Source organism: Petaurus breviceps, unplaced genomic scaffold (genome assembly GCF_028583685.1).
Source record: "Petaurus breviceps papuanus isolate PSGF00001 unplaced genomic scaffold, PetGlider_PUasm1.0 221, whole genome shotgun sequence".
Taxonomy (NCBI): Eukaryota; Metazoa; Chordata; class Mammalia; order Diprotodontia; family Petauridae; genus Petaurus; species Petaurus breviceps.
This window is the reverse complement of record NW_027185877.1, coordinates 7,534,933-7,557,709: the sequence shown is the minus strand read 5'-3', so window position 1 is coordinate 7,557,709 and position 22,777 is coordinate 7,534,933. Positions and strand designations below refer to the sequence as shown.

The window sequence follows — 22,777 nt, the reverse complement described above, 5'->3', positions numbered from 1 at the left end:
AGTTACCTGGAACTTCAAACTCAAGTTCTGAAAGAAAAGACAGATGTGAATGTTGATCCACTGTCTCCACAATGCCTATTTAAAAGATCATGGCAAGAGATGAGAGACGACAGGGCTGGCCAAAAGCAAACTGTCCAATTTTTTTTAAATAGAAGTGAGTAAAATTTAAATTATAGGTCAGAATGAATCATTTAAAAGGTGATTAGTAAATAGAAAATGAAGTAGTGACTACAGTGAATCAGCACGGTTTCATCTGGGATGTCAAGAGAGACTAACGTTTTTTGATAGGCCTACTGAACTAGAAGATCAGGGAAATGTCATAAATATAATTCACTGGATTTTACCAAAGCATTTGATAAAGTACTGTACTATCAACATCAGGATCCTAGACCTGTCTTACTCTGATGTGCTTCTGAAGAGTATGACATTACTTCAAAGGTCTTGTTCTGCTTAGTCCTGCATAATTAGAAAAGCAAATATGTTGCAGCAACAAAGATTTCTGGCTCAAAACCAAAGGGAAAACTCCCTAATAATTAAAGCTGTCAAAGAATCAAATGTGACGCACTAAAAGTGTTTTAAGTAGAAGCTGTAGATTATCCCTTTTTACAGACACTGTAGACAAGATTCTTGATGACCTCAGATTCTTTTAACTTAATTCTGTTTTTTTCCCATTACAAAATATAATAATATAATGTTATATTTAAAACACTCACCAAATTTCGTTCAAGATCCCCGCCTTCTGCCAAAACTGCTTCCATGTTGTATGAGAATGTGCTATACCTCCCTTTCGATTAATACCTGGTCATTATGCACATCTGAGAATCCTGGAAGAGTTAAAAAAAAAAAAAGATTCATCAGTAGTAGTAAGAAATGAAACTAAATGAAATATCATGATACTACAGGAACATCATTAGAGTCTGAATAAAAGTTTGCAAATCAGCTAGTTATTAAATGTCAGAGGTGCAAGATATTGAATTAGAAACTAAGTAGGTACCCAAAAAAAGTATGATATACAATCCATGCCTTGAAGGAGATGATAATGTAGCTTTAGAGCTAAAAAAAAAAAAAGACAAAATATTATGTAATTAATAAGTGGTATGTAGATTTTTAAATTGCTATAGTATAGAGAAAACAATTCTATTTGGGGTGTTTCAGAGGGCTTCTTGATTACCCTTTTGCTGGGTGCAACCCTGAGGAAGATTTATAGGAAGTTATGGACAAGTCACAGATAATAAGAAAGTATAGATTATACCCCTGGAGGAAAACTATCACTGATCCATTTTAGTTTAAGAGCCATAAGACTAAAAGAAACTTGATAAATATTGGCATTTTATAGCATATTATTCCACATATACAGTACTTTTTGTTTTCATTTTCACTGACTGCCATGTTGAGAGCCATAAGGCCAGAACAAAAATGATTAAAAAAATAAAAACGATGAAATGACAGTTCCCAATTAGTGTGAATAAATGTAGCATGAAGTGGGTGCATTATTCAAATTCAAGGTATTCAAATTTATAGCTAAACTGTAAAATACAATAATTGGTTCTAGTCCAAAGGAAAAATGCAATGAAAAATTTTAAAATAAGTTTCTTACCTGTTCATGAATGTAATATAACAGCAAAAGATAAGAAAAGTCTATTTCTGAGTCAAGTTTATTGCAAAGTAATAGAGAAGGTATAGGAAGGAAAATTTTAAAATTCTTGAATATCATATCTAAAGACAATCCTACACTGACAATATAACAAAAAAAAATTTAATATATTTTAGCAGCATAGTCTTCTCTTACTATAAATCTTCTTACATATCCTGGTAGGTATAAAAGCTTTATCCATATTTTTGCAAATTTGCATGCTCACATTCTATGTAATGAAAGAAATATAGCTGGTTGGCCAAGGGCATTATCTAACATAAGTAATGCTTTAAACAAGATATGGTTGTCCTTGCAAAATTTTTCAACAGCTAAAATAACTTGAAAACTAGTCTTTGAAAATAGTTTTAGTCACCCATGCTTTTCTGACCACCAAAGACCTGGAAAGTATTTGAAAGTTATTCTCAGAGTGTTAAGCCCAATAAGTATTGGTTTTAATTTAAAATCTTCTTCCTTCTACATTGTTGTTGTTGCTGTTCAGTCGTGTCTGACTCTTTGTGACCCTGTGGATCATACTGCACTAATCCCGTCCACAAGGTTTTCTGGCAAAGATGCTGGAGTGATTTGCTATTTCCTTCTCCAGTGGATTAAGGCAAACAAAAGTTAAGTGACTTGTCCAGGGTCACACAGCTAGTAAATGTCTGAGGCCATATCTGAACTCAGGTCTCTTCCTGACTCCAGGCCCAACACTATTCACTGAGCCACCTACCTGCCTCTTCTGTATTACCTTTCAATAAAAGTGTTAGGTGATCTTTAGACACTTTAAATTCGAGTTGAGGTCTTTCCTTTCTTAGATACATAAGTTTTAGAAGGCATCAATTGTCCAAAATAAGTCTATTTAATCCACATTAAAAATTCATTGATCAGTATATCTACCTTTTTATTTTCTGGAAAACTAAGAATATTTAGCTGCCACCTCCTCATCCACACTGGTCATCTTTCCCATAATTTTAACATTATGCAATTCAAATCCATTTTGAAAGCAATTAAACCAATCAACATTTATAGTACAAGCTTTTTCACTATTTACTTCATTGTCATTTTCTTTTATCACTTAAAACAAACTTAAAGCTTTTGTCTGAACGGCCACTGTACTTTAAAAAGGAATGCATTTTTAATTGCAATTATTTAATCCATACAGCTAAAAGACATTCCATTTCTATCGTTGTAACACTACTGATCTTAGAAGTTGTTTGAAAACCATGCCCCAGTTACTAGGACTGGATGTAAAAAATTGGGAAACCAGTGCAAAAGCATGTTGACTATTGTGACAATTCCTTTGGCACAGCTTAGCTGAGGATGATCTGGCCAATAATCTAATATGCATTTAGAAATGATGTTCTAGTATGTACAGATTAGGATTTCTTTTCCCCCATGTTTGCTTTGAATCCTTAATGGAAGGAGCCAAATGATAGGGTCTGACTAAGTGACAGAAGAGGGAAGGTGCTATAAATGGGACACAGAGGGGATAATAAATATATACAATATGTGGGATGACTAAATCAGTACAGTTATCCCATCCACATCATGGGGGTTAGGGTCAAGCTGCCCCTAGAAAATCTAGAAAATCCATGTAAAATTTTCTGACCCTCCATACAAGAGAAAAAATCTGAATTTTTTCTTTATCTTTTATGGGGTATAATATATTTATTTAATATATTTACCTTATTGTAAAATTTGGGTTGCTATTATATAATGCTATACAAAATTTATTGCATACATTTCTGAGTTTCCAAACTTTTTCTGTCATCTGCTGGCCTTTGCTTATCATCTGTGGTTTCCACAAAACTCCGAAAAAAATTCTCATTTAATTTCTTACACTGACACACAATACATCAATATCTCAAAGGGGAAAGTCACAAAGTGGAAGGGATAACTGCAGTGTCAAACACAAACAGAAAGAGATAGCTACTGATGCATATCACCATAAATGCAAATTAACATTATGTTGTACTTTATTTTTTAAATATTTCCCAATTAGATTTTAATACTTTCATTGATATTTTGTTTCTTACATTGTTATAGTTATTCCCAGTACCCTTCCACGTTCCCTTACCAGAGAGCCATCCCATATGACAAATAATATTAGTAAGAAAAAATATTAGCATAACTGATTGGCACATAGCAAAGTCCAAATCACGTGCAATGTATGACACCTATATACCTCCTACCTGCCCCCCACAGGTAAGCTGTCTTCTCATATCTCTTCATTCCAGTCCTATTTGATCTTTATAATTTCATTACATTTATTTTAGTTTTTTTGATGTATAGTCCTATTCACTTAAATTGTTTTAGGTACTATGTATATTGTTTTCTTGGCTTTGCTTACTTCACTCCGTATCAGTTTATGGGGTTATCTGTATTCATCATGTATAATTTCTTTTTTTTTTATTTTTCAAATGCTTTATTAGCTTCTGATTTACATCATTCATTTCCTCCAGATTTTGAGTTACAAATTTTCTCCCCGTTTTTCCCCTACCCACCGCCCCAAAATAGCATTCCCACAGGATATCCCCTCCTCCAATCTGCTCTCTCCCATATTTTCTCCCATACGCCTTTTGACTTTTCCAGTGGATCTCTATGCCCCAGTACCTGTACATCCTACTTCCCAATTACATGTAAAATAGTATTAATAATAACATATATATATATATATATATTTGAGTATTTGATTTTAAAACTTTGAATTCCTGATTCATTCCCTTCCTCCCTTGTCACCCACACTTACTAGGAAGATAAGCAGTTCAGTATAGGTTGTACATGTGTGGCTAATGCAGAACAATAACAAAGTAGATATATTGTAAAAGACTGACTATATTTCCCTCCCTCATATTCCACCTCTCACTTGTTCTATTCTCTACTTTGATCCCGTCCCTTTTCAAAACTGGGTGCTTCCAACTTCTCTCCCCACCACCTGCCCTCCCTTCCATCATCCCCCCTCTCATCCCCTTCCCCTCCAACTCTTCTGGAGGGTGAGATACCCTATTTGGTGTGTATTTCATTCCCTCCTCAAGCCAAATTCAATGGGAATAAGGTTGACCCATTCCCTTTTGCCTTCCTATTCTTCCCCTCCATTGTAACCATTTTCCCTTGCCTCTTCTGTATGAGATAGTTTACCCCAATCTGTCTCTCTCCATCTCCTCTCATTATATTCCTCTCACCTCTTAATTTCACCTTTTAAGTATCATCCCTTCCTGTTAAATTGGTTCTGTGCCCTCTATCTACATATACCTGTAAACATATATACACACATTCACATATGTATTCATATACCCATATACCCTCATATATAGACATATATACATATATATATATATATATTTCTATTCCCTTCAACTATTGAGAAATTTCATAAATTACAATTATTGTTTTTCCATGTAGGAATGTTAACAGTTCAACTTTGATAAGTTCCTCTTTTCCCTGTTTACCTTCTCATGCTTCTCTTGCTTCTTGTATCTGAATGTCAAATTTTCTATTCAACTCTGGTTTTTTCATCAAGAATGCTTGAAAGTCCTCTATTCCATTGAATGACCATATTTTCCCCTGAAACATGATACTCAGTTTTGCTGGGTAGGTGACTCTTGGTTTTAATCTGGAGGTTTGACCTCCAGAATATCATATTCCAAGCCATTCAATCCCTCAGTACAGAAGCTGCCAGATCCTGGGTTATCCTGATTGTGTTTCCACAATATTTAAATTGTTTCTTCCTGGCTGCTTGTAATATTCTCTCCTTAATTTGGGAATTCTGGAACATGGCTATAATATTCCTAGGAGTTTTCTTTTTGGGATGCTTTTCAGGAGGTGATTGGTGGATTCTTGCAACCTCTATTTTGCCCTCCGGTTCTAAAACATCAGGGCAGTTTTCTTTGAGAACTTCCTGGAGGATGATTTCTAGGTTCTTACTTTGATTATGGCTTTCAGGGAGTCCAATAATTTTTAAATTCTCTCTCCTGGATCTATTTTCCAGGTCAGTGGTTTTTCCCATGAGATATTTCACACTGCCTTCCATTTTTTCATTTGTTTGGATCTGTTTAACAGCATCTTGATTTCTCATAAAGTCATTAGCTTCCATTTGCTCCAATCTAATTCTGAAGCAATGATTCTCCTCATTGAGTTTTTGAGATTCTTTTTCCATCTGGCAAATTCGGGCTTTTCAAGGCATCCCTGTCCTCATTGCTTTTTTGAGCCTCTTTTGCCATTTGAGTTAGTCTATTTTTTAAGGTTTGATTTTCCTCAGTCAGGCTGTTGACTCTAATTTCATAATTTTCTTGCATCTTTCTCATTTCTTTTCCCAATTTTTACTCCACTTCTCTTATCTGCTTCTTAAGGTCCTCTATTGCCTGTAACCAGCTCATATTTTCCTTTGAAGCTTTTGGTACAGGAGTTCTGAGTTCACTGTCTTCCTCCTGTTCCATGCTTTGCTCCTTTTTGTCCCCCAAATAGGAGCCTAATGTTGGAATCTTCTGTCTGCTTTGTTTCCTTTGCCTGGTCATGTCGCCCCTCAGTCACTTGACCCCTGGGCTTTTTGCCACAGTAGGACTCTGCCACCAGACAGGGGAGCTTTCGTCCCAAATGCTGGGGTTTTCTCAGCTGCTGGAGGTATTAGATGGGTGCCCTCTCTGAGGTCTCCACATGCTCTTGCAAGCTGGACACATACCCCAGGACCTCCACCCTAGTCTGCAATCCAGATCCAAGAAGGTTAAAGCCAAGAGTGATTACCCCTCAGATTGGTACTTGATCCCCCTACACTGTGCAGGCCAGGAGCTGAAGCTGCCATGTGGTGCTGGCTGGCTGTGCCTGCATCTCAGCGGCTTCTCACCCCAGGGGCAAAAGCCACACACTCCCACTTACTGGGTCCCAAAGTCCAGACTGCACTGACCTCTCACTTTGTCCTTCACATCTGTGTGTTGATAAATCTGGAAACAGTCACAGCTGCTGCTGATCTGGAGTGCTGCTGATCTGGAGTCCCTTCCTGCTGGCAGCTGGTCAGGCCTGTCCTAGGGCTAAAGCCTCAGCATCGGGCTAGGCTCAGCTCCCAGAGCACTGCGCTGGCCGATTTCTGCCGACCTGCCAGGCTGTCCTCAGCGGGAGGTTAGCTTCTCTGTGTCATTTTGTGGGTTCTGCAGCTCCAAAGTTTGTTTAGAGTCTCCTTTTTACATGAATTGGGGAAGGCGGAAGCCAGAGCAGCGGGGAGATCCTGCTTCTACTCCGCCATTTTGACTCCGCCCTTTGGTCATCACGTATCATTTCTTACAGCAAAATTAAAATTCCATAATTTGTACTTGCTGACCTCATCTTGCTCTCTGATCACTCTTTTTTCAAATATATTTATTATTTACAACATTAATTTAGACATTTAGTATTGCTCTTCTATTTAACCATATTTTGTGTCTGTACACCTTGTTTTCCCAATTAAACTCAATTTTCAAATGGTAGAAAACAGATCATAAATTTTATTTTTATCTTCTTCCATACCTAACAGTGATTTGCATTCATTTGGTGCTCAATATGTGAACAGGATAACTGTGTCATTATTAAGAGTAAATATATTTCAATTTTATTCATGTACATAGATGACTAAAGTAAATATTCTTATGTGTCCATCTTTCCAGAATCATTAAGAAATGATAAGTGATTTTTTCAAACAGTCCAAGAACTTTAGATACAAACTTTTTTTTATAAGGTCAGAATTTTGATAGAAATCTTTCTAGAATGTATCATTTCCCTGTCTTATTAAGCAAATTATGCTGAACAAAATTTAATCTTTTCTTGATAGTGCTAATAATGATATAGTAGAAAACACAGAAGACTTTGAGTCATGAGATCTGGGCTTGAACCCTGATTTCAATGACTAAGATATGTGACCATGGACATAATACAAAATATTTCTCATCTTCAGAACCAAAATCTAACTCCAGATTCTATAATCTCGCTACCTATGACAGTGAGAAAATAATTCAATCCTTCAAAGTCTCAATTTGCTCATGTGTAAAATCAAATTACCAGTATATAAAAGGAAAATTCACCCCAAAAAAAATTTCTTAGAAATTCGTGTGCCCAACTTTATGCAAAGAAAACTGATTCTATCAAACATTCAAAGAATAATTCATTTTCATATCACATTAACTGTTCACAAAAATATGAAATGAGGGGATCCTATCAAATTTTTCTGACACAAGAGTCTTGATACCTAAAAAGACAGACAATACAGAGAGGGCTATCAAACACTATATCTACTGTAGTCATCAACCACAATTTACTACATGCCAGCCACTACTCTAAGTAATGGGGATACAAAGAAAGATAAACACAGTCAAGCAGTCTATCAAGGAGTTCATTCTATACAGGAAGAAGAGAAAGTGGTTTAGAACAAAAGCCTGTGAGACACCTACACTTAAAGGATGAGCATCCGGCAAAGGAGACTTCAAAGGAGCAGTCTGACTGATAGAAAGAGAATCAGGAGAAAGTGGTTCTCCCAAAGCCCAGAAAGAAAAGAATATCCAAAAAAAATTTTAAAAAAAAAAAAGAGTATCAAGAGGGGAATCAAAAGTGTCAAAGGCTGCTGAGAGATTAAGAATGAGGAATGAGACTGCCACTGGATTTGGCAATTAAGAAATCACTGACATCACACCTATCAGATTGTCTAATGTGACAAAACAGGAAAATAATAAATGCTGGAGAAGATGTGGGAAAATTGGAACACTAATGCAATGTTGGTGGAGTAATGAACTGATCCAACCACTCTGGAGGGCAATTTGGAACTATGCCCAAAGGACTATAAAAATGTACATATTCTTTGATCCAGCAATACCACTTTTCTAGGGCTATATCCCAAAGAGATCATACAAATGGGAAAAGGACCTACATATACAAAAATATTTATAGCAGCTCTTTTTGTGGTGGCAAAGAATTGGAAATTGAGGGGATGCTCATCAATTGGGGAATGGCTAAACAAGTTGTAGTATATGAATGTAATAGAATACTACTGTGCTATAAGAAATGATGAGCAGGCTTCAGAAAAGCCTGGAAAGACTTACATTACTGATGCTGAGTGAAGTGTGCAGAACCAAGAGAACACTGTGTACAGCCACACTGTGAGATGACTGACTTTGTTAGACTTAGCTCTTTTCAGCAAGGCAAGGATCTAAGACAACTCCAAAAGATTCACAATGGAAAATTCCATCCACATCCAGAAAAAGAACTGATGAAGTCTGAATGTTGATTTCAACATACTATTTGCTCTCTATTTCTTTTGTTGTTTTGTTTTGTTTCTTCTTTCTTGTGGCACCTCCCATTCATTCTAATTCTTCTTTACAACATGACTAATGTGAAACTATGCTTAGTAAGAATGTATATGTAGAGCCTACATAAGATTGTAAGTCATCTTAAGGAGGTGGTAGAGTTGGGAAGAGGAGAAAATTTAAAACTCAAAAGCTTATGCAAGTGAATGTTGAAAACTAAAAATCAATTAATAAAAATATATTTTAAAAATCATTGATAATTTTGGAGAGAGTAGTTTCAGTGGAATAATGAGATCAGAAGTTGAACTGTAAAGGGTTAATACAGAAGCACTATTCAGGAAAAATTGGAGGTAATCTCAGAAGGAACTGAAAGGGACTTCAAAAGGCTTCTTCATAGAGGTGAGATTTTAGGGGAGACTTGAAAGAAGCCAGAAAAGGGAGGGAGGGAGACAAGGAAAAGAAGCATTATTGGCACTAGGGAAGCCAATGAAAAAGTATGGTGTCAGAAAACAAACATTTATGTAAAAATCTCAAATAAAATGTTAGCAAAGGGGTGCAGCAACATATCAAAAATAGTATATACTATGACCAAGATGGATTTATACCAAGAGGGCAGGGTTAGTTCAACATTAGGAAAACTATAAACATAACAGACTATATTAACAAGAATAAAAACAAAAAGCATATGATTATAATGACAGATGCCAAAAGACTTCTGACAAAATATACCTATTTATGTTAAAAAAAAAAAAAAGAAAAGAAAAGAAAACCAGGGCAGTTAGGGGGTGCAGTGAATAGAGCACCAGCCCTGGAGTCAGAAGGACCTGAGTTCCAATGTGACCTCAGACACTTGATACTTACTAGTTGTGTGACCTTTGGCAAGTCACTTAATCCCAACTGCCTTGCTTTCCATCCTCCAAAAAAGGGACAAAAAAAATTAGAAAATAGCAATAAATTGATCTTTTCTTAAAATGGTAAGTAGCATCTATCTAAAACCAAAAATGATAATCATTATATGCAACATAAACTGGAGGCATTTGCAGCAGTATCATAGGCAAAGCAAGGATGTCCATTATCACTATTATCATTTGTTATAGTCCTAGACATAATGGCTAAAGCAATAAGGTAAAAGAAAAAACTGGGAGAATCAGCATAAGCAAAGAGAAAATTACTACTTTTTGCAGAAGACAGATGGTTTACTTAGAGAACCCCAGAGTCACATAAAATTAAGTGAAATCACGTTAAGTTCAGCAAGGTTGCAGGATGTAAAATCAATTGTCATGCAGTGGTTTCTCAGTCATATCTCACTCTTCCTGACCCTATTTAGGGTTTTCGTGGTATAAAGATGCTAGAGTAGTTTGACATTTTCTTCTCCAGCTTATTTGGCAGATGAGGAAACGGAGGCAAACATGGTTAAGTGATTTGTCCACGGTAACACAGGTAGTGTCTGAGGACAGATTTGAACTCAGGAAGAGGACTGGCACTGTATCCACTTGATGTAAAATAAATCCACATAAATCAGAACATTTCTGTATATCATCAACAAAACCAAGCAGGAGAGGACGAAAAGAGAAATTCCATTTAAAATCATTGCCAAAAAAAGATAACAATAATGTCCAATTACTTTGCTTATTCAGTGTCATAGCAATCAAACTATCAGAAGATTACCTTATAAAGGGGGAGGAGAAAGAGAAAGAGAGGAAAAAAAGGAAAAGAAGAAGGAAAGGGAAGCCAAAAAGAATTACAGAGAAGCAGAACAGCTTTGAAAGTTAGTATATACTTAAAAACAAAAGCGAGCTCTACATGATAGGGAAAGTTTCTTGAACAATCCTCTCCTGCTACACAAACCTATGGAAATAATCACTTTGGTGTTTTTTAAAGTTGAGAATTTTAAAAATACAAGAAAAATAAAATAAAATGAAGGTGTGTTAGACCAGATGACATCTAAGGCATCTTCCAACTTAATTTAAAGTTAAGCCTTTAAAGTATAAACCTTTGGTCAATGGGACTAAAGATTTAAAGGAAATTTAAATTTATATTGAAACAATAATGAATAGTCCAGTATTTTCTGTGGAAGGGATAACATAATAGGAAATCACATCAGTGGCAAGGGGAAAGGAAAACTACAAAAGGAAGCCAGAGTCACACTCACCTAGCCCAGATGTGAGCAGAGAACAGACAGGAAGTTCTTCAATCTCTAACAAGCATAAAAGACTATGAAAGAAGAATTGAATACTATCTTAATCATATTAAAGATTATTAAAATTAATGAGATTAATAAATAAAAAATCATTATGTTCTAAGCACTCTGCTAATCACTGGGTACACAAATAGACAATATAAAGAGATTTTCAAGGAACTCAAAAAACAAAAACAAAAAAGTCCCAAAATCCTTAGCAAACAGTGGCTAAACAAACTGTGGAACACAAAAGTAATGGAATATCAATTCACCATAAAAATGACAAATATGAAGAATTTGGAAAAACATAGGAAGCTATATATGAAATGACACAAAATAAAGTAAGGAACAGCAGGAAAACCATAAACAAGTAAACGAAACACTAAAATGAAGTTAAACATTAAATAACACAAGAGGAGATAAGTAAATATTTATCTGTCCAGTAAAACTGGGAATGCAAGACACTTGTATTCAGAATATTGTATTTGTTGTCAGACAGTGGCTACATTCATTAGTTTTGCTTAATTGTTTTTCTTTGTTACAAGATGATTCAGTAGATCAGAAGGGAATAGGGAAATATTCAGAACTACCTGTGGTGTAAAAACAAAAAGCATGGAGAAATTAAAAAAAAAAAAAACTGAAACTAGGCCAAGAGAATAAAAATGAGAGATTCAGACTAAAAAATACCTTCAAGTTTCTTTCAGATCAAAATCATATTATCCCCTTCTCTGGTAATGTGCCTTCCCCAGAAAACTCCCTTAGCTCTAAACACTACTCCTGCTCCGCCAAGAGTATCTTTTATCATACTTCTTCACAACGCTATTCCTATAGGCATATCATTCTAGATTCCATTTTTCCCATTCAAGATCTGCCTATCTACTCAGTTCTCAATATTAATATAAACAAAGACACAAGAAAGCCTATTTATATTTTAATCATTCCTTCACCAAGCTCTTGGAAAAGAGGATTTTGTTTAAAGTGCTTACACACACACACATCTGTGTACATGTGTATACACATGTGTATATACAGACACACACATACATATCTGAACAAAAGTTATTGGGTTTGGTGCTATAAACTTTTAAACAATTATACTCAAAAGAAAATTAATCAGAATGCTTAGTTCAAAACTCTAAAATTTAAGTTGCATGAAGTATTTCCCCACCATTCCTTCACAGCTAGCATCTGGGTATCCCAATATTAATAATGACAGGATCTCTGAAACTGACAATTATCAAAAATTAAATTTTCCAAATGTTAATAAATCTCACACATCATTGTCAAAAAGTTAATTACAAAACAAGAATACAAAGACTACTTGGTGCACATGAAGCTGTATTACCCATGAACACATTTATGTGATCAAACACCTCTATTATACAACTCCACATTCATATGGAGTAAAAGAGTTCACTGCAATTTGCCAACACAGGATAACAAGAGCACATTCAGTTCAGGCGGGTAGTAAGCAGAGTACCAGACCCAGAGATGAGGTCCTGCCTCAGTGCTTACTAGGGCAATTTCGGACAAGTAACAAAATGTCAGCCTTGGTTTCTTCATCTACAAATTGAGGATACTAACGGCATCTACTGTGATAGTAATGGCATTTAAAGATTCCCCCTGTATTGGCTTGGTTTTCAAATTGATTGTGTTAAAACCCAGAGCTTGTTAATCCCACCTGTGGGATGGACTTGTTGATGTGAAAAAAAAGTCCTGAACTGGGAGGAGCTGGTGACCGTAGATTTGGAGAGACAAGAGAGAGGCAGAAGGACTTTTTGGAAGCAGCACCTCGTGGAGGCAGAGAGAGAGACTAAGAAGGATTGCTGAGGGCCACTTTGAATTGCCCTGGACTTTTGAGACCTGCCCCCTGAGCTGCCAAGAACTGAGGAGACATGGCTGTTTTGCTGGTACTTTGTCTGTTTTGATGTTGTTTTGCCAGTTTTGTCCACTGGTGAAAGACTGTCCTGTTGAAGAAGTCTTGGAACCTGGCTGTTCGCTAAGAAGCCCTGAGACTGTGCTGCAGACAGAGAGTGAATACTGTCCACTGGTGAAGGACAGTGCTGTTGTTGCAGGGGTCTGGAGACTGTCCTGCAGACAGAGTGAATACTGTCCACTGGTGAAGGACAGTGCTGTTGTTGCAGGGGTCTGGGAACCTTTCTGTTGGTTCAGAAGCCGTGAAGAAGGATTTTCTTGTTGTATGTTTACAGAAATCCTGGGAGAGGGCTTTGCTAATGTTTTCAGGGGTTCTAGGACTGTTCTACAGACAGAGGATGAATTAATGAAGGGACTGGCAATATATCTTGTGGCCTTGCTAAGCCTTGTCTCCCCAGGAACTAAGATTGTTGAGAACTTGCCTCTTGTCAAGATGAAGAAAAGACCTCCATTTGGGTATTAAGTGCTGTGTTTAAACTTGATGTAACTCTGGGGTAGATTCAATTGAGATCCAGGGGTGGGGAACTTTTGACCTTTCTGTGCTCTGTGATTGAACAAATGAAGGTACTTTACTTATGTTTGGAAACTAATCTCCATTTGAGAAGAGGGACTTTGTGGTGGACTAAATGAAGGTATAGCCTAGGGGTGGAGAAGTATTTAGAACAGAGACTTTGTAATTGATTGAATGATTGGAAGGTCCTGGGGTGGGGTAGTGCTTGGAGATTATTTAATCACACTTAGTAAATGCTGTATTTGGAATGATGTCATGTTTTGACCTTCTCTGTTTTTGGTTTGTCACTGAATAAAATGGAGAGCACCTATGCTGGTATTTTGAACCTTGGGAAGTTGCCTTTCCTTGGCATTACATTACATTACCTAACACGGTTGTTAGCAAATGGTTTAAATACAAGACTTTTTTTCCCCTTTTTTTGGAAGGCAAGTGGGGTTAAGTGACTTGCCCAAGGTCACACGGCTAGTTTTTGTGTTAAGTGTCTGTGGCCAAATTTGAACTCAGGTCCTCCTGACTCCAGGGCCAGTGCTCTATTCACTGCACCACCTAGCCGCCCCAAATATAAGACTTTTCAAACCTCAAAACACAAAATTAAACATTAGACTGTAAGCATTATCTAGTTTTCTTAATGTTTTAAGCATGCTGTTTAAAAATGTAGCTGCTACTTCTCACAGCTAGAAGAACTTGTCTCTAACTTTCCATATAAATGTGTTCTCTATTATAATGCTATTCAAAAAAGAAGAAAGCAAATTTTACTCCAGGGTCTTTATAATAGTAATTACATTTGCTGCTCTTTAGTGGCATGAGTAAATCAGCTAACCTTCTAAAATAATTTCAAAACAAGATACAAAACATCTCCCTGTGACAATATCAAACCAACAAGTATTTACTAGGCAATTTATTAAGAACCTACTACATACACTACAGCTAAGCATTAATGATTTTTTAACTGGAAAACTTTCTGAAACCAATGTTCTGCCTTAAGGAAATTATAAAAACTCTTAAAGTGAACATATAATCTTGGGAGGGCTTTTTTTTACACCCTTAGGTAATAAGAAAGCCATCAATATGGGTTACTAGGAAGCACCTTGAAGGAACATGCAGATTAAAAAGCCTGTGGCTCTTTCCATCAAGTCCCAGGGATAACTTTTGTGCCCCCTACAAAAAAGAAAAAATTACTAAAGAATATATAAAGTACTTGAGAATGTACCTTCTAAGACATACATACATAGAAACAATATATACAACTACAAAACACTTTGGTAAAAATAAGCAGCTATCAACAACTGGAACAAGGGAAGGTCAAATCAACATAATAAAAATAATGACAGCATCACCTAAGCTAACTTTTTTATTTAGTATCATACAAATCAAACTGCCAAAGGATCACTTTCTAAGGCTAGATAAAATAATAATGTGATTTTTCTGGAGGAAGAAAAGATAAAGAATCTCAGGTCAGAGAAAGGGGACCTTGTAGTACCAGATTACAAACTATACTACAAATTAGCAATTATCAAAATTATTTGGTATTGGCTAAGTAATAGAGAAGTCAATTAGTGTAACAGATCAAGTATATGACATATAGAAGCAAAAGAACTCAGTACTTTCATGTTCAATCATTACTTTTATGGAATATGTAAGGTTTGCAAAGTTCTTTCTTTACACATCATTTTCACATATCAATTCATTTGATCCTCACAAAACTCCATAAGGTAGATGCTATTATTATCCCCATTTGCACAGGTAAGGAAACTGAAGTACGGTTAAGTGACTTGCCCAAGATCATATGGATAAGACTCTGAAACAGAATTTGAACTTGGGTCTTCCTGACTCTAAGTTCTCTCCCGCAACCAATGTGTCACCCAGCTGCCCCAAATCAACCAAAAGACCGCAGCTCTTGCAGGAAAGATCCACTATTCAACAAAACAGGCTGAGAAAATAGAAAAATCTGCCAGAAATTAAGTATACCGTCTTTCCCCGATAATAAGACCTATCCCGAAAATAAGCCCTCCCCTTACTGTGTAAGATTCCTCTAAAACAAGCCCTCCCCCGAAAATAAGCCCTATTGAGATTGCTACTGTAGTGAAGGTGATCCCCTGCGCTACACGCTACATTACGGTACCCTCTGTATTCACCGTCCCTCCCCCCCCCGGTGAAACGCACGCTGCGCTCCGAGCTGCATCCAATCAGAGCTGCAGCAGTGAGCGCGTCATCCTGTTCTTTATTGAATTCATTATTGAATAAAGGTACATTTTTTTGTTCACATTTACCTGTTTATTAAAATTGTTGTCAATGTTCATTAAAATAAGCCCTCCCCTGAAAATAAGCCCTCTGGTGTTTTTCTGTCCAAAAAAAATTAATAAGACAGTGTCTTATTATCAGGGAAACATGGTAGAACAACATTTCACATCTCTTACAAAGAAAAGCTCCAAATTTATACATGACTTAAAAATAAATCACATCATAAACAAATTAGAAGATCAAAGGAAGAAATTACTTTTCAGAAATTACTTATTCATAAGAAAAGAATTTATTACCAAACAAGAGACAGAGTGGATCACATAAGATAAAATGAATGATTTTAATTTTAGAAAACTGAAGTTTTTATATATAATCAATGCAGATAAAATTAGAAAGGAAACAGTGAACTGGGAAAAGATCTTTGTAGCAAGTTTCTGTGATAAAAGTCCTATTTCCTGGAGTTCCCAGATAAAGGAGAAAATATTACAAGCAGTCAAGAAGAAACAATTCAAATATTGTGGAAACACAATCAGGATAACACTAGATCTAACAGCTTCTACATTAAGGGATGGAAGGGTTTGGAATATGAAATTCCGGAGGTCAAAGGAGCTGGGATCAAAACTAAGAATCACCTACTCAGCAAAACTGAGTATAATGTTTCAGGGGAAAGCATAGTCATTCAATGAAATAGAAGACTTTCAAGCATTCTTGATGAAAAAAACAAGAGTTGAATAGAAAATATGACATTCAAATACAAGAAGCATGAGAAGGTAGACAAGGAAAAGAAATCATAAGAAACTTATCAAAGATGAACTGTTTACATGCCTACATGGAAAAACAATAATTGTAACTTATGAAACTTTTCTCAGTATGAGGATAGTTGAAGGGAATATAAATGTATATATGTGTATACATACATATATAGGTCATACATATATATAAGAGGGTATATGTACGTATGAATACATATGTGACTGTGTGTATATATAGATATATACAGGTATACATAGAGAGCACAGGACCAATTTAATAGGAAGGGATGATATTTAAAAGGTGAAATTGAGAGGTGAGAGAGGAATATGAGAGGAGATGGGGAGAGACAGAATGGGGTAAATTATCTCATAAAGAAGAGGCAAGGGGAAACTATTACAATGGAGGGGAAGAACAGGAAGACAAAAGGGAATGGGTCAACCTTACTCTCACTGAAGTTGGCTTAGGGAGGGAATGACATATACACTAAATTGGGTATCTTGCCCTACAGGAGAGTAAGGGGAAGGAGATTAGAGAGGGGATGATGGAGGGGAGGGCAGGTTGGGGGGAGGGAAGTTAGAAGCACACACTTTTGAAAAGGGACAAGGTCAAAGTAGAGAATAGAACAAGTGGGGGGTGGGATAGGATGGAGGGAAATATAGTCAGTCTTTTACAATATATCCACTATGGAAATGTTTTGCATAGCTACACATGTACAATCTATATTGAATTGCTTATCTTCCCAGGAAGGGTGAGTGACAAGGGAGGAAGGGAAAGAATCTGGAACTCAAAGTTTTAAAATCAAGTGTTTAATAAAATTATTATTATAATTATTATTTTACATGCAACTGGGAAATAAGATATACAGGCACTGGGGTATGGAGATCCATCTTGCCCTACTGGAAAGTCGGAGGGGGAATGGGGGAGGATATAGAAGAGACCAGAATGGGGAAGGGGATATATAGTGGGATTGCTGTTTTGGGGTGGTAGGTAGGGGAAAAATGGGGAGAAAATTTGTAACTCAAAACTTGTGGAAATGAATGTTGTAAACTAAAAATAAACACAAAATTTAATTTAAAAAATACACAAAATAAACTTTCTTTTTGACAAAAAAAAAAAAGATAAAGGCCCTATTTCTAAGCCACATAGCAAACTGATTTAAATTTATAATAAGAGGCATTCCTCAACTGATAAACAGTCAGAAAATATGAAAAAAAAAGCAGTTATCAAAGGAAGACATTCAAGCTATCAATAGATAAATGAAAAAAATGCTCCAAATCACAATTAACTACAGAAATGCAAATGAAAGCAATTGTGAGGTTTCTCCTCATACCCACCAGATTGGCCAAGATGAGAAAAAAGGAAAATGACAATTGTTGGATGGTCTATAGGAAAACAGTTATATTTTGAACAAGGCATTCTGGAAAGCAATTTTGAACTATGTTCCAAAGCCACTAAACTATGCATACCCTTTAACTCAGTAATACTTCTATTAGGTCAATACTCCAAGGAAATCATTAAAAAAGTTAAAGGATACACATGCATATAAATTGTAATAGATCTTTTTGTAGTGGTGAAGAACTGAAAACTAAGGAGATATCCATAAAATAAGAAATGATTTAACAATATGATATATGAATGAAGTGGCATATTCCTATAACTATAAAGAAATGGTCAAACAAACAGTTAGAGATAAATATGGGAAGATTTTCTGACATAGGGTGATGTGAAACAAAGTAGGAGAAATTTATGCAACAATAACAAGTTGTAAAAATAAACAACTTGGAAAGACTTAAGAAGTTTAATCAAAGCAATGATCAAACAAGATTCTAGAAGAATGATGAAATATTACTCATTTTATGAGACAGAGGTGATGAACTCAAGATGAAATGTACAGCATGAAATTTACCTTTCTTGGACACAGCCAGTGACTATGAAGATTTGTTTCAATGAGAATAAGGTAAAGGGGAAAGAGAAAAAATAAGATAAAAATAAAAATTACATTTAAAAATCAATAAAATTTTCTTTTTGACAAACTTTCTGTACTTCAGAGATAAAATCATATGTAGCATGCACCAGTGCAAAGGACATTAAAGATGATCTAATATAAGCAAAACCACTCATTTTGTAGATGAGAAAACTAAAGTCCAGAGAGATAAAGCAACTTGCCCTACATTACAGAGGGAGCTAGTGGCCAAGCCAGTTCTTAAGCCAACAGCTAATTCTTAGTTTATTCCTCTGACTACTTGTAATGGGAATGTAAATTTTTAAGATCTTCCCTGCCCCTAGTAGGCTAAAGTGCACCTGGAGCCTGGGGTGGGAGGCTTGTTTTTCAGTAGATACTTCTTGATTGGCCAGTGGGTCCAGAAGGTTGTTACATTCTCTGAGTCAGGAGAAGGCTATATAAGCCCTGATGTGTAGCTTTGTTTTGGGGCTCACTTTGAGAAGTGTTCTGTGATTTGATCAGATGAAACTCTGGGAAGCCATTTTCCAGCCCCCCCCCCCCTTTGAAACCCAGATGTTGATTTGGTATGGATGTAATGGTTGGACAGTTTGGAAATCTGTCTGCTTGATATGTTTCTGTCTTGATAATTCTGTCTGTATATTCTGAAGTTTGGGGTGCTAACCTTTTTCCCCTGAACTAGGTAAATGATACATATTTGACTGATTAAAGTAAGCTTGTTAACCCATCTTGAGCTTCTTTCCTTTAACAAAGCAGATCCAAGAACCTGTGTTGGCAGCGACCCTGGGGACGCTGGGGTGCTTGCTGCTACACTATTGTTTAATAGCTCTTTGAAAATACAGACCATCATATATATATTATGTTAGAGTCTCCAGCATCAAACACAGTGCCTTGTTTCAAGTAGGCACTAATGAAACCTATGCTGGGAAATGAAGATTTAAATCACATTTGCTTTCTTCAAAATAAAAAAAAACAGTTCTTTTTGAAGTTATTTATTTCAGCATATCACTATTACAGAAACTTTTCATTAACATAGCTCAATCTAAAACACTTAAGCTAAATATTCAGTAGCCTTAATTATGAATAAATTATCCTTTATTCTTATGTTATCAATAAATATCTGAAACAATATCTCTGATACCTTTCTGGGACTATAATCTATGAATTAAGGAGTTATAGTAGCAAAAAATGAAACAATTCCAGAAATTCACTGGAAAAGCTTATCAATGTACTCTAAACACAAAGTTCTAAAAAATACATTGCGCAATACTTACCATACTGAAAGTTCATAATTGTTAGTTTCTTACATGAAACCAGATAGTGATTTTGTTCATGACTGATGACCTAAAAAAAAATCTAGAACTACTATGTCAATCTGCAGTATTTGCACAAACGTTAATGATAAACTCAGCTTAACATTTTCCTAGAAAATAAGTTTAATTCTTTTCTATGATTCTAAAGCTCAAGAAGGAGAAAAAGGAATATATTATTTCTGGAAGTCAATAGCACTTGAAAATTGAACACTTAAAAAAAACTTTGAGCAGAAGTTTCTTTTTTGACTAGAAACATTTTAAGATTTTAAAGATAAAAGCAGAGGGCTTCTGGTTCATGTGACCAACAATCGGGAAGACTGGACATTTTCTCTGTTCTCCATGACCCTCAAACCTCTCCAAAACTGAAATTACCTACTGTATATAGGCCAACGATAGAACAACTTTAGATGTCTCCATGGCACAGAATACCTATAACCAAAAAGGTTTAAAAAACAAACAAACATGAATTGATTTTTATCCCAAGTAAAACTTGAAAGGGAAAGGAATCATATATAGGAGGGAGAAATCAGGGATGAGCAGAAGAGAGCCAGTGAGAATAGGGGCACTCTCTAAAAGATTAAGCTAAAGTAACATAGTAAGTACTGTGTTTATAGTGGGAGAGAAAAAAAATTATAACTTGAAAAAAATCAATATTAGAGACAAATGGAGGAAAATTAAAAAAAAAAAACCTCTAATAACTTTAAACATGAAAGGACCCAGGGGTGGGGAATCTGCAGCCTAAAGGAATACTTAGGAAAACTATCAACATCATTAATCACATTAAAAACCAAAACATCTAAAACCACATGAATATCTCAGTGGATACAGAAAAGCCTCTAACAAAGTATAGCACTCTTTTATGCTAAAAACGTCACAAAATATAGGCATAAAAGACCCTTTTTAAAAATTGTAAAAATCATCTATCTAAAACCAAAAATAAGTATCATCTGCAATGAAGACACACTTGAACCTCTTCCAATACATATCAGAATGAAGTAAGAATGCCTACTTTGTGTGCTATTATTTGACAGTTTTGGAAATGCTAGAAATACCAATACAAGAAAGAAATTAGAAAGCATAAAGACAGGTAAAGAGGAAATAAAACTATCCCCATTTGCTAATGATATTATGGTGTACTTGAGAAAATTTTAAAGAATCAGCAAAGATAATAACTTACACAATTAATTGATTCAATAAAGTTACAGGCTAAAAAATAAACCCTGAAAAACAACAGCCGTTCTATATAATAACAATACAACCCAAAAGGCAAAAATAGAAAAAGAAATTCCATTTCAAATAACTACAAAATGCAGGTAGAAAAAGGGATAGTCACCTCAACCTTGGCTATATGTGAGAATAGTAGACCCTAACAGCCACTGCTATAAAATTTAGGACAAGAATTCTTAAAACTTGTTTGTGCCACCAATCCTTTAGCAGTCTGGTCACCATTATGGATCCTTTTTTTTCCCCAGATGTTTTTAAAAAGCACAACTGAAGGAAATGACAAATTTCAGTTAGAGGTTAGTAAAAATAAAAATGTAATATTTTCCCCATCTAGATTGATGATCCCCATGAAATCTATCTATGGGCCTGTGGGGGTCTATGGACCCCACGTTAAAAACCTGTTATTGAAATGTTAGAAGTCATCTATTCCCAAACCCTTCTGAGGCCCTGAGGTTACATGACTTGCATAAGGTCACACAGGTAGTGACAGACAAGCAGGATCCAAACCTAGGTGTTCCAACTACAAAACTTTCCCCTCCATTGAGAGAGGAGATCTGAGAATAATTGTGACCTAAAAAACAAAAGATATCAATAAAACTGTACAAATGAAATCAAAACAACTACTAATACCCATTTTTAAGGAGGTAGGGAGAAGAGCCTTTAAACTATTTTAACAACAATCACATCATTAACCCAAGGGGGGTAAAAAAAAAAAAAAAAAAGCTCATTTTAATTATTCCTTGAGAAGCCTATTAGTCATAAGCTGTTACTAATTGCACAAAAAAAAAAACCTCATGTGTGGTCAGTCATTAGTCCTTTAGAGGGTGAAAATGTATGCGGTTTGCCCTTTAGTTTCTGGCTATGGTTATTACATGTAACTCAGCTAAGTGTCACATGGCAGATAGTTACCCATTTCCCTTCTACAAAAAGTCATGTTGTGTTATTTATCAGTAACTATTCTCACTTTTCATTCTATTGGTATGTTTTAGAACCTGAATTAAATGTGCATCTAAAAGTTTCAGTTTTAGGGGCAGCGAGGTGACTCAGTGGACAGAGCACCAGCTCTGAACTCAGGACGTCCTGAGTTCAAATCCTGTCTCACACTTGACACTTACTAGTTATATAAGTGTCACTTAAACCCAATTTACCTTGCCAAAAAAAAAGTTTCGTTTGTTTCATTGTTGATAAAAAAAAATGTTGATTATAGCATGTATCAGTGATTTAGAAAAGCTTATCAATTGTTAGCAAATGACTCCAGAAGAGCAACCATCTGTGCGTTCAAAAACCATAATACCTTTAAAGTATGGAGCAATGGCACTAGCAGCTGGGAGGAAATCAGGAAATAATTTATGCGGCAGGTGGTGCTTGAGCTAAGCTCTGAAGGCAATTATGGATTTTGAGAAGCAGAAGGAAATACATTCCAGCAAGGCAGGCAGTGCAAAGACAAAGAAACAACATAAGTTTACAAGTAAAGCTGGAAGGGGCATCAGAGGCCATCTAGTCCAACCCTCTCATATTTTACATGTGGCTAAGTGAGGCCCAAGGAACTTAACTGCCCACAACCACACAACCGGTAAGTTCTAAGGTAGAATTTAAACCCAGACCATCTTCACTTCAGTCCATGGTTCTTTCACTGTACTATGTTTCCTCCTGTATGGAACTCCATTCTCCTGACTGGGCCTTTGCACTGACTGTCCCCCATGTCTGCAATACTCTCCTCACCACCACCTCCTAACTTCCTGAGAGATTCATGTCCAATCTCAACATCG

The 22,777-nt window shown here is 35.9% G+C and overlaps 1 protein-coding gene across 4 annotated transcripts in view; it reads right to left on the bottom strand.

Annotated features, from left to right (window-relative positions):
- OSBPL8 (oxysterol binding protein like 8) overlaps window positions 1–22,777 on the bottom strand; it is a 206,571-nt gene that overhangs the window by 141,487 nt on the left and 42,307 nt on the right. For 3 of the 4 annotated variants that reach the window (XM_069094816.1, XM_069094813.1, XM_069094818.1), the window contains one exon: window positions 714–824. Coding sequence is in view for 2 of the 4 variants with exons in the window: in XM_069094813.1 (XP_068950914.1) it covers window positions 714–758 (45 nt within the window). In the remaining 2 variants the exon portion in view is untranslated. Of the gene's footprint in view, window positions 1–713; window positions 825–11,044; window positions 11,097–22,777 lie in introns of those variants that run through there. The other variant, XM_069094814.1, reaches the window with a different exon arrangement.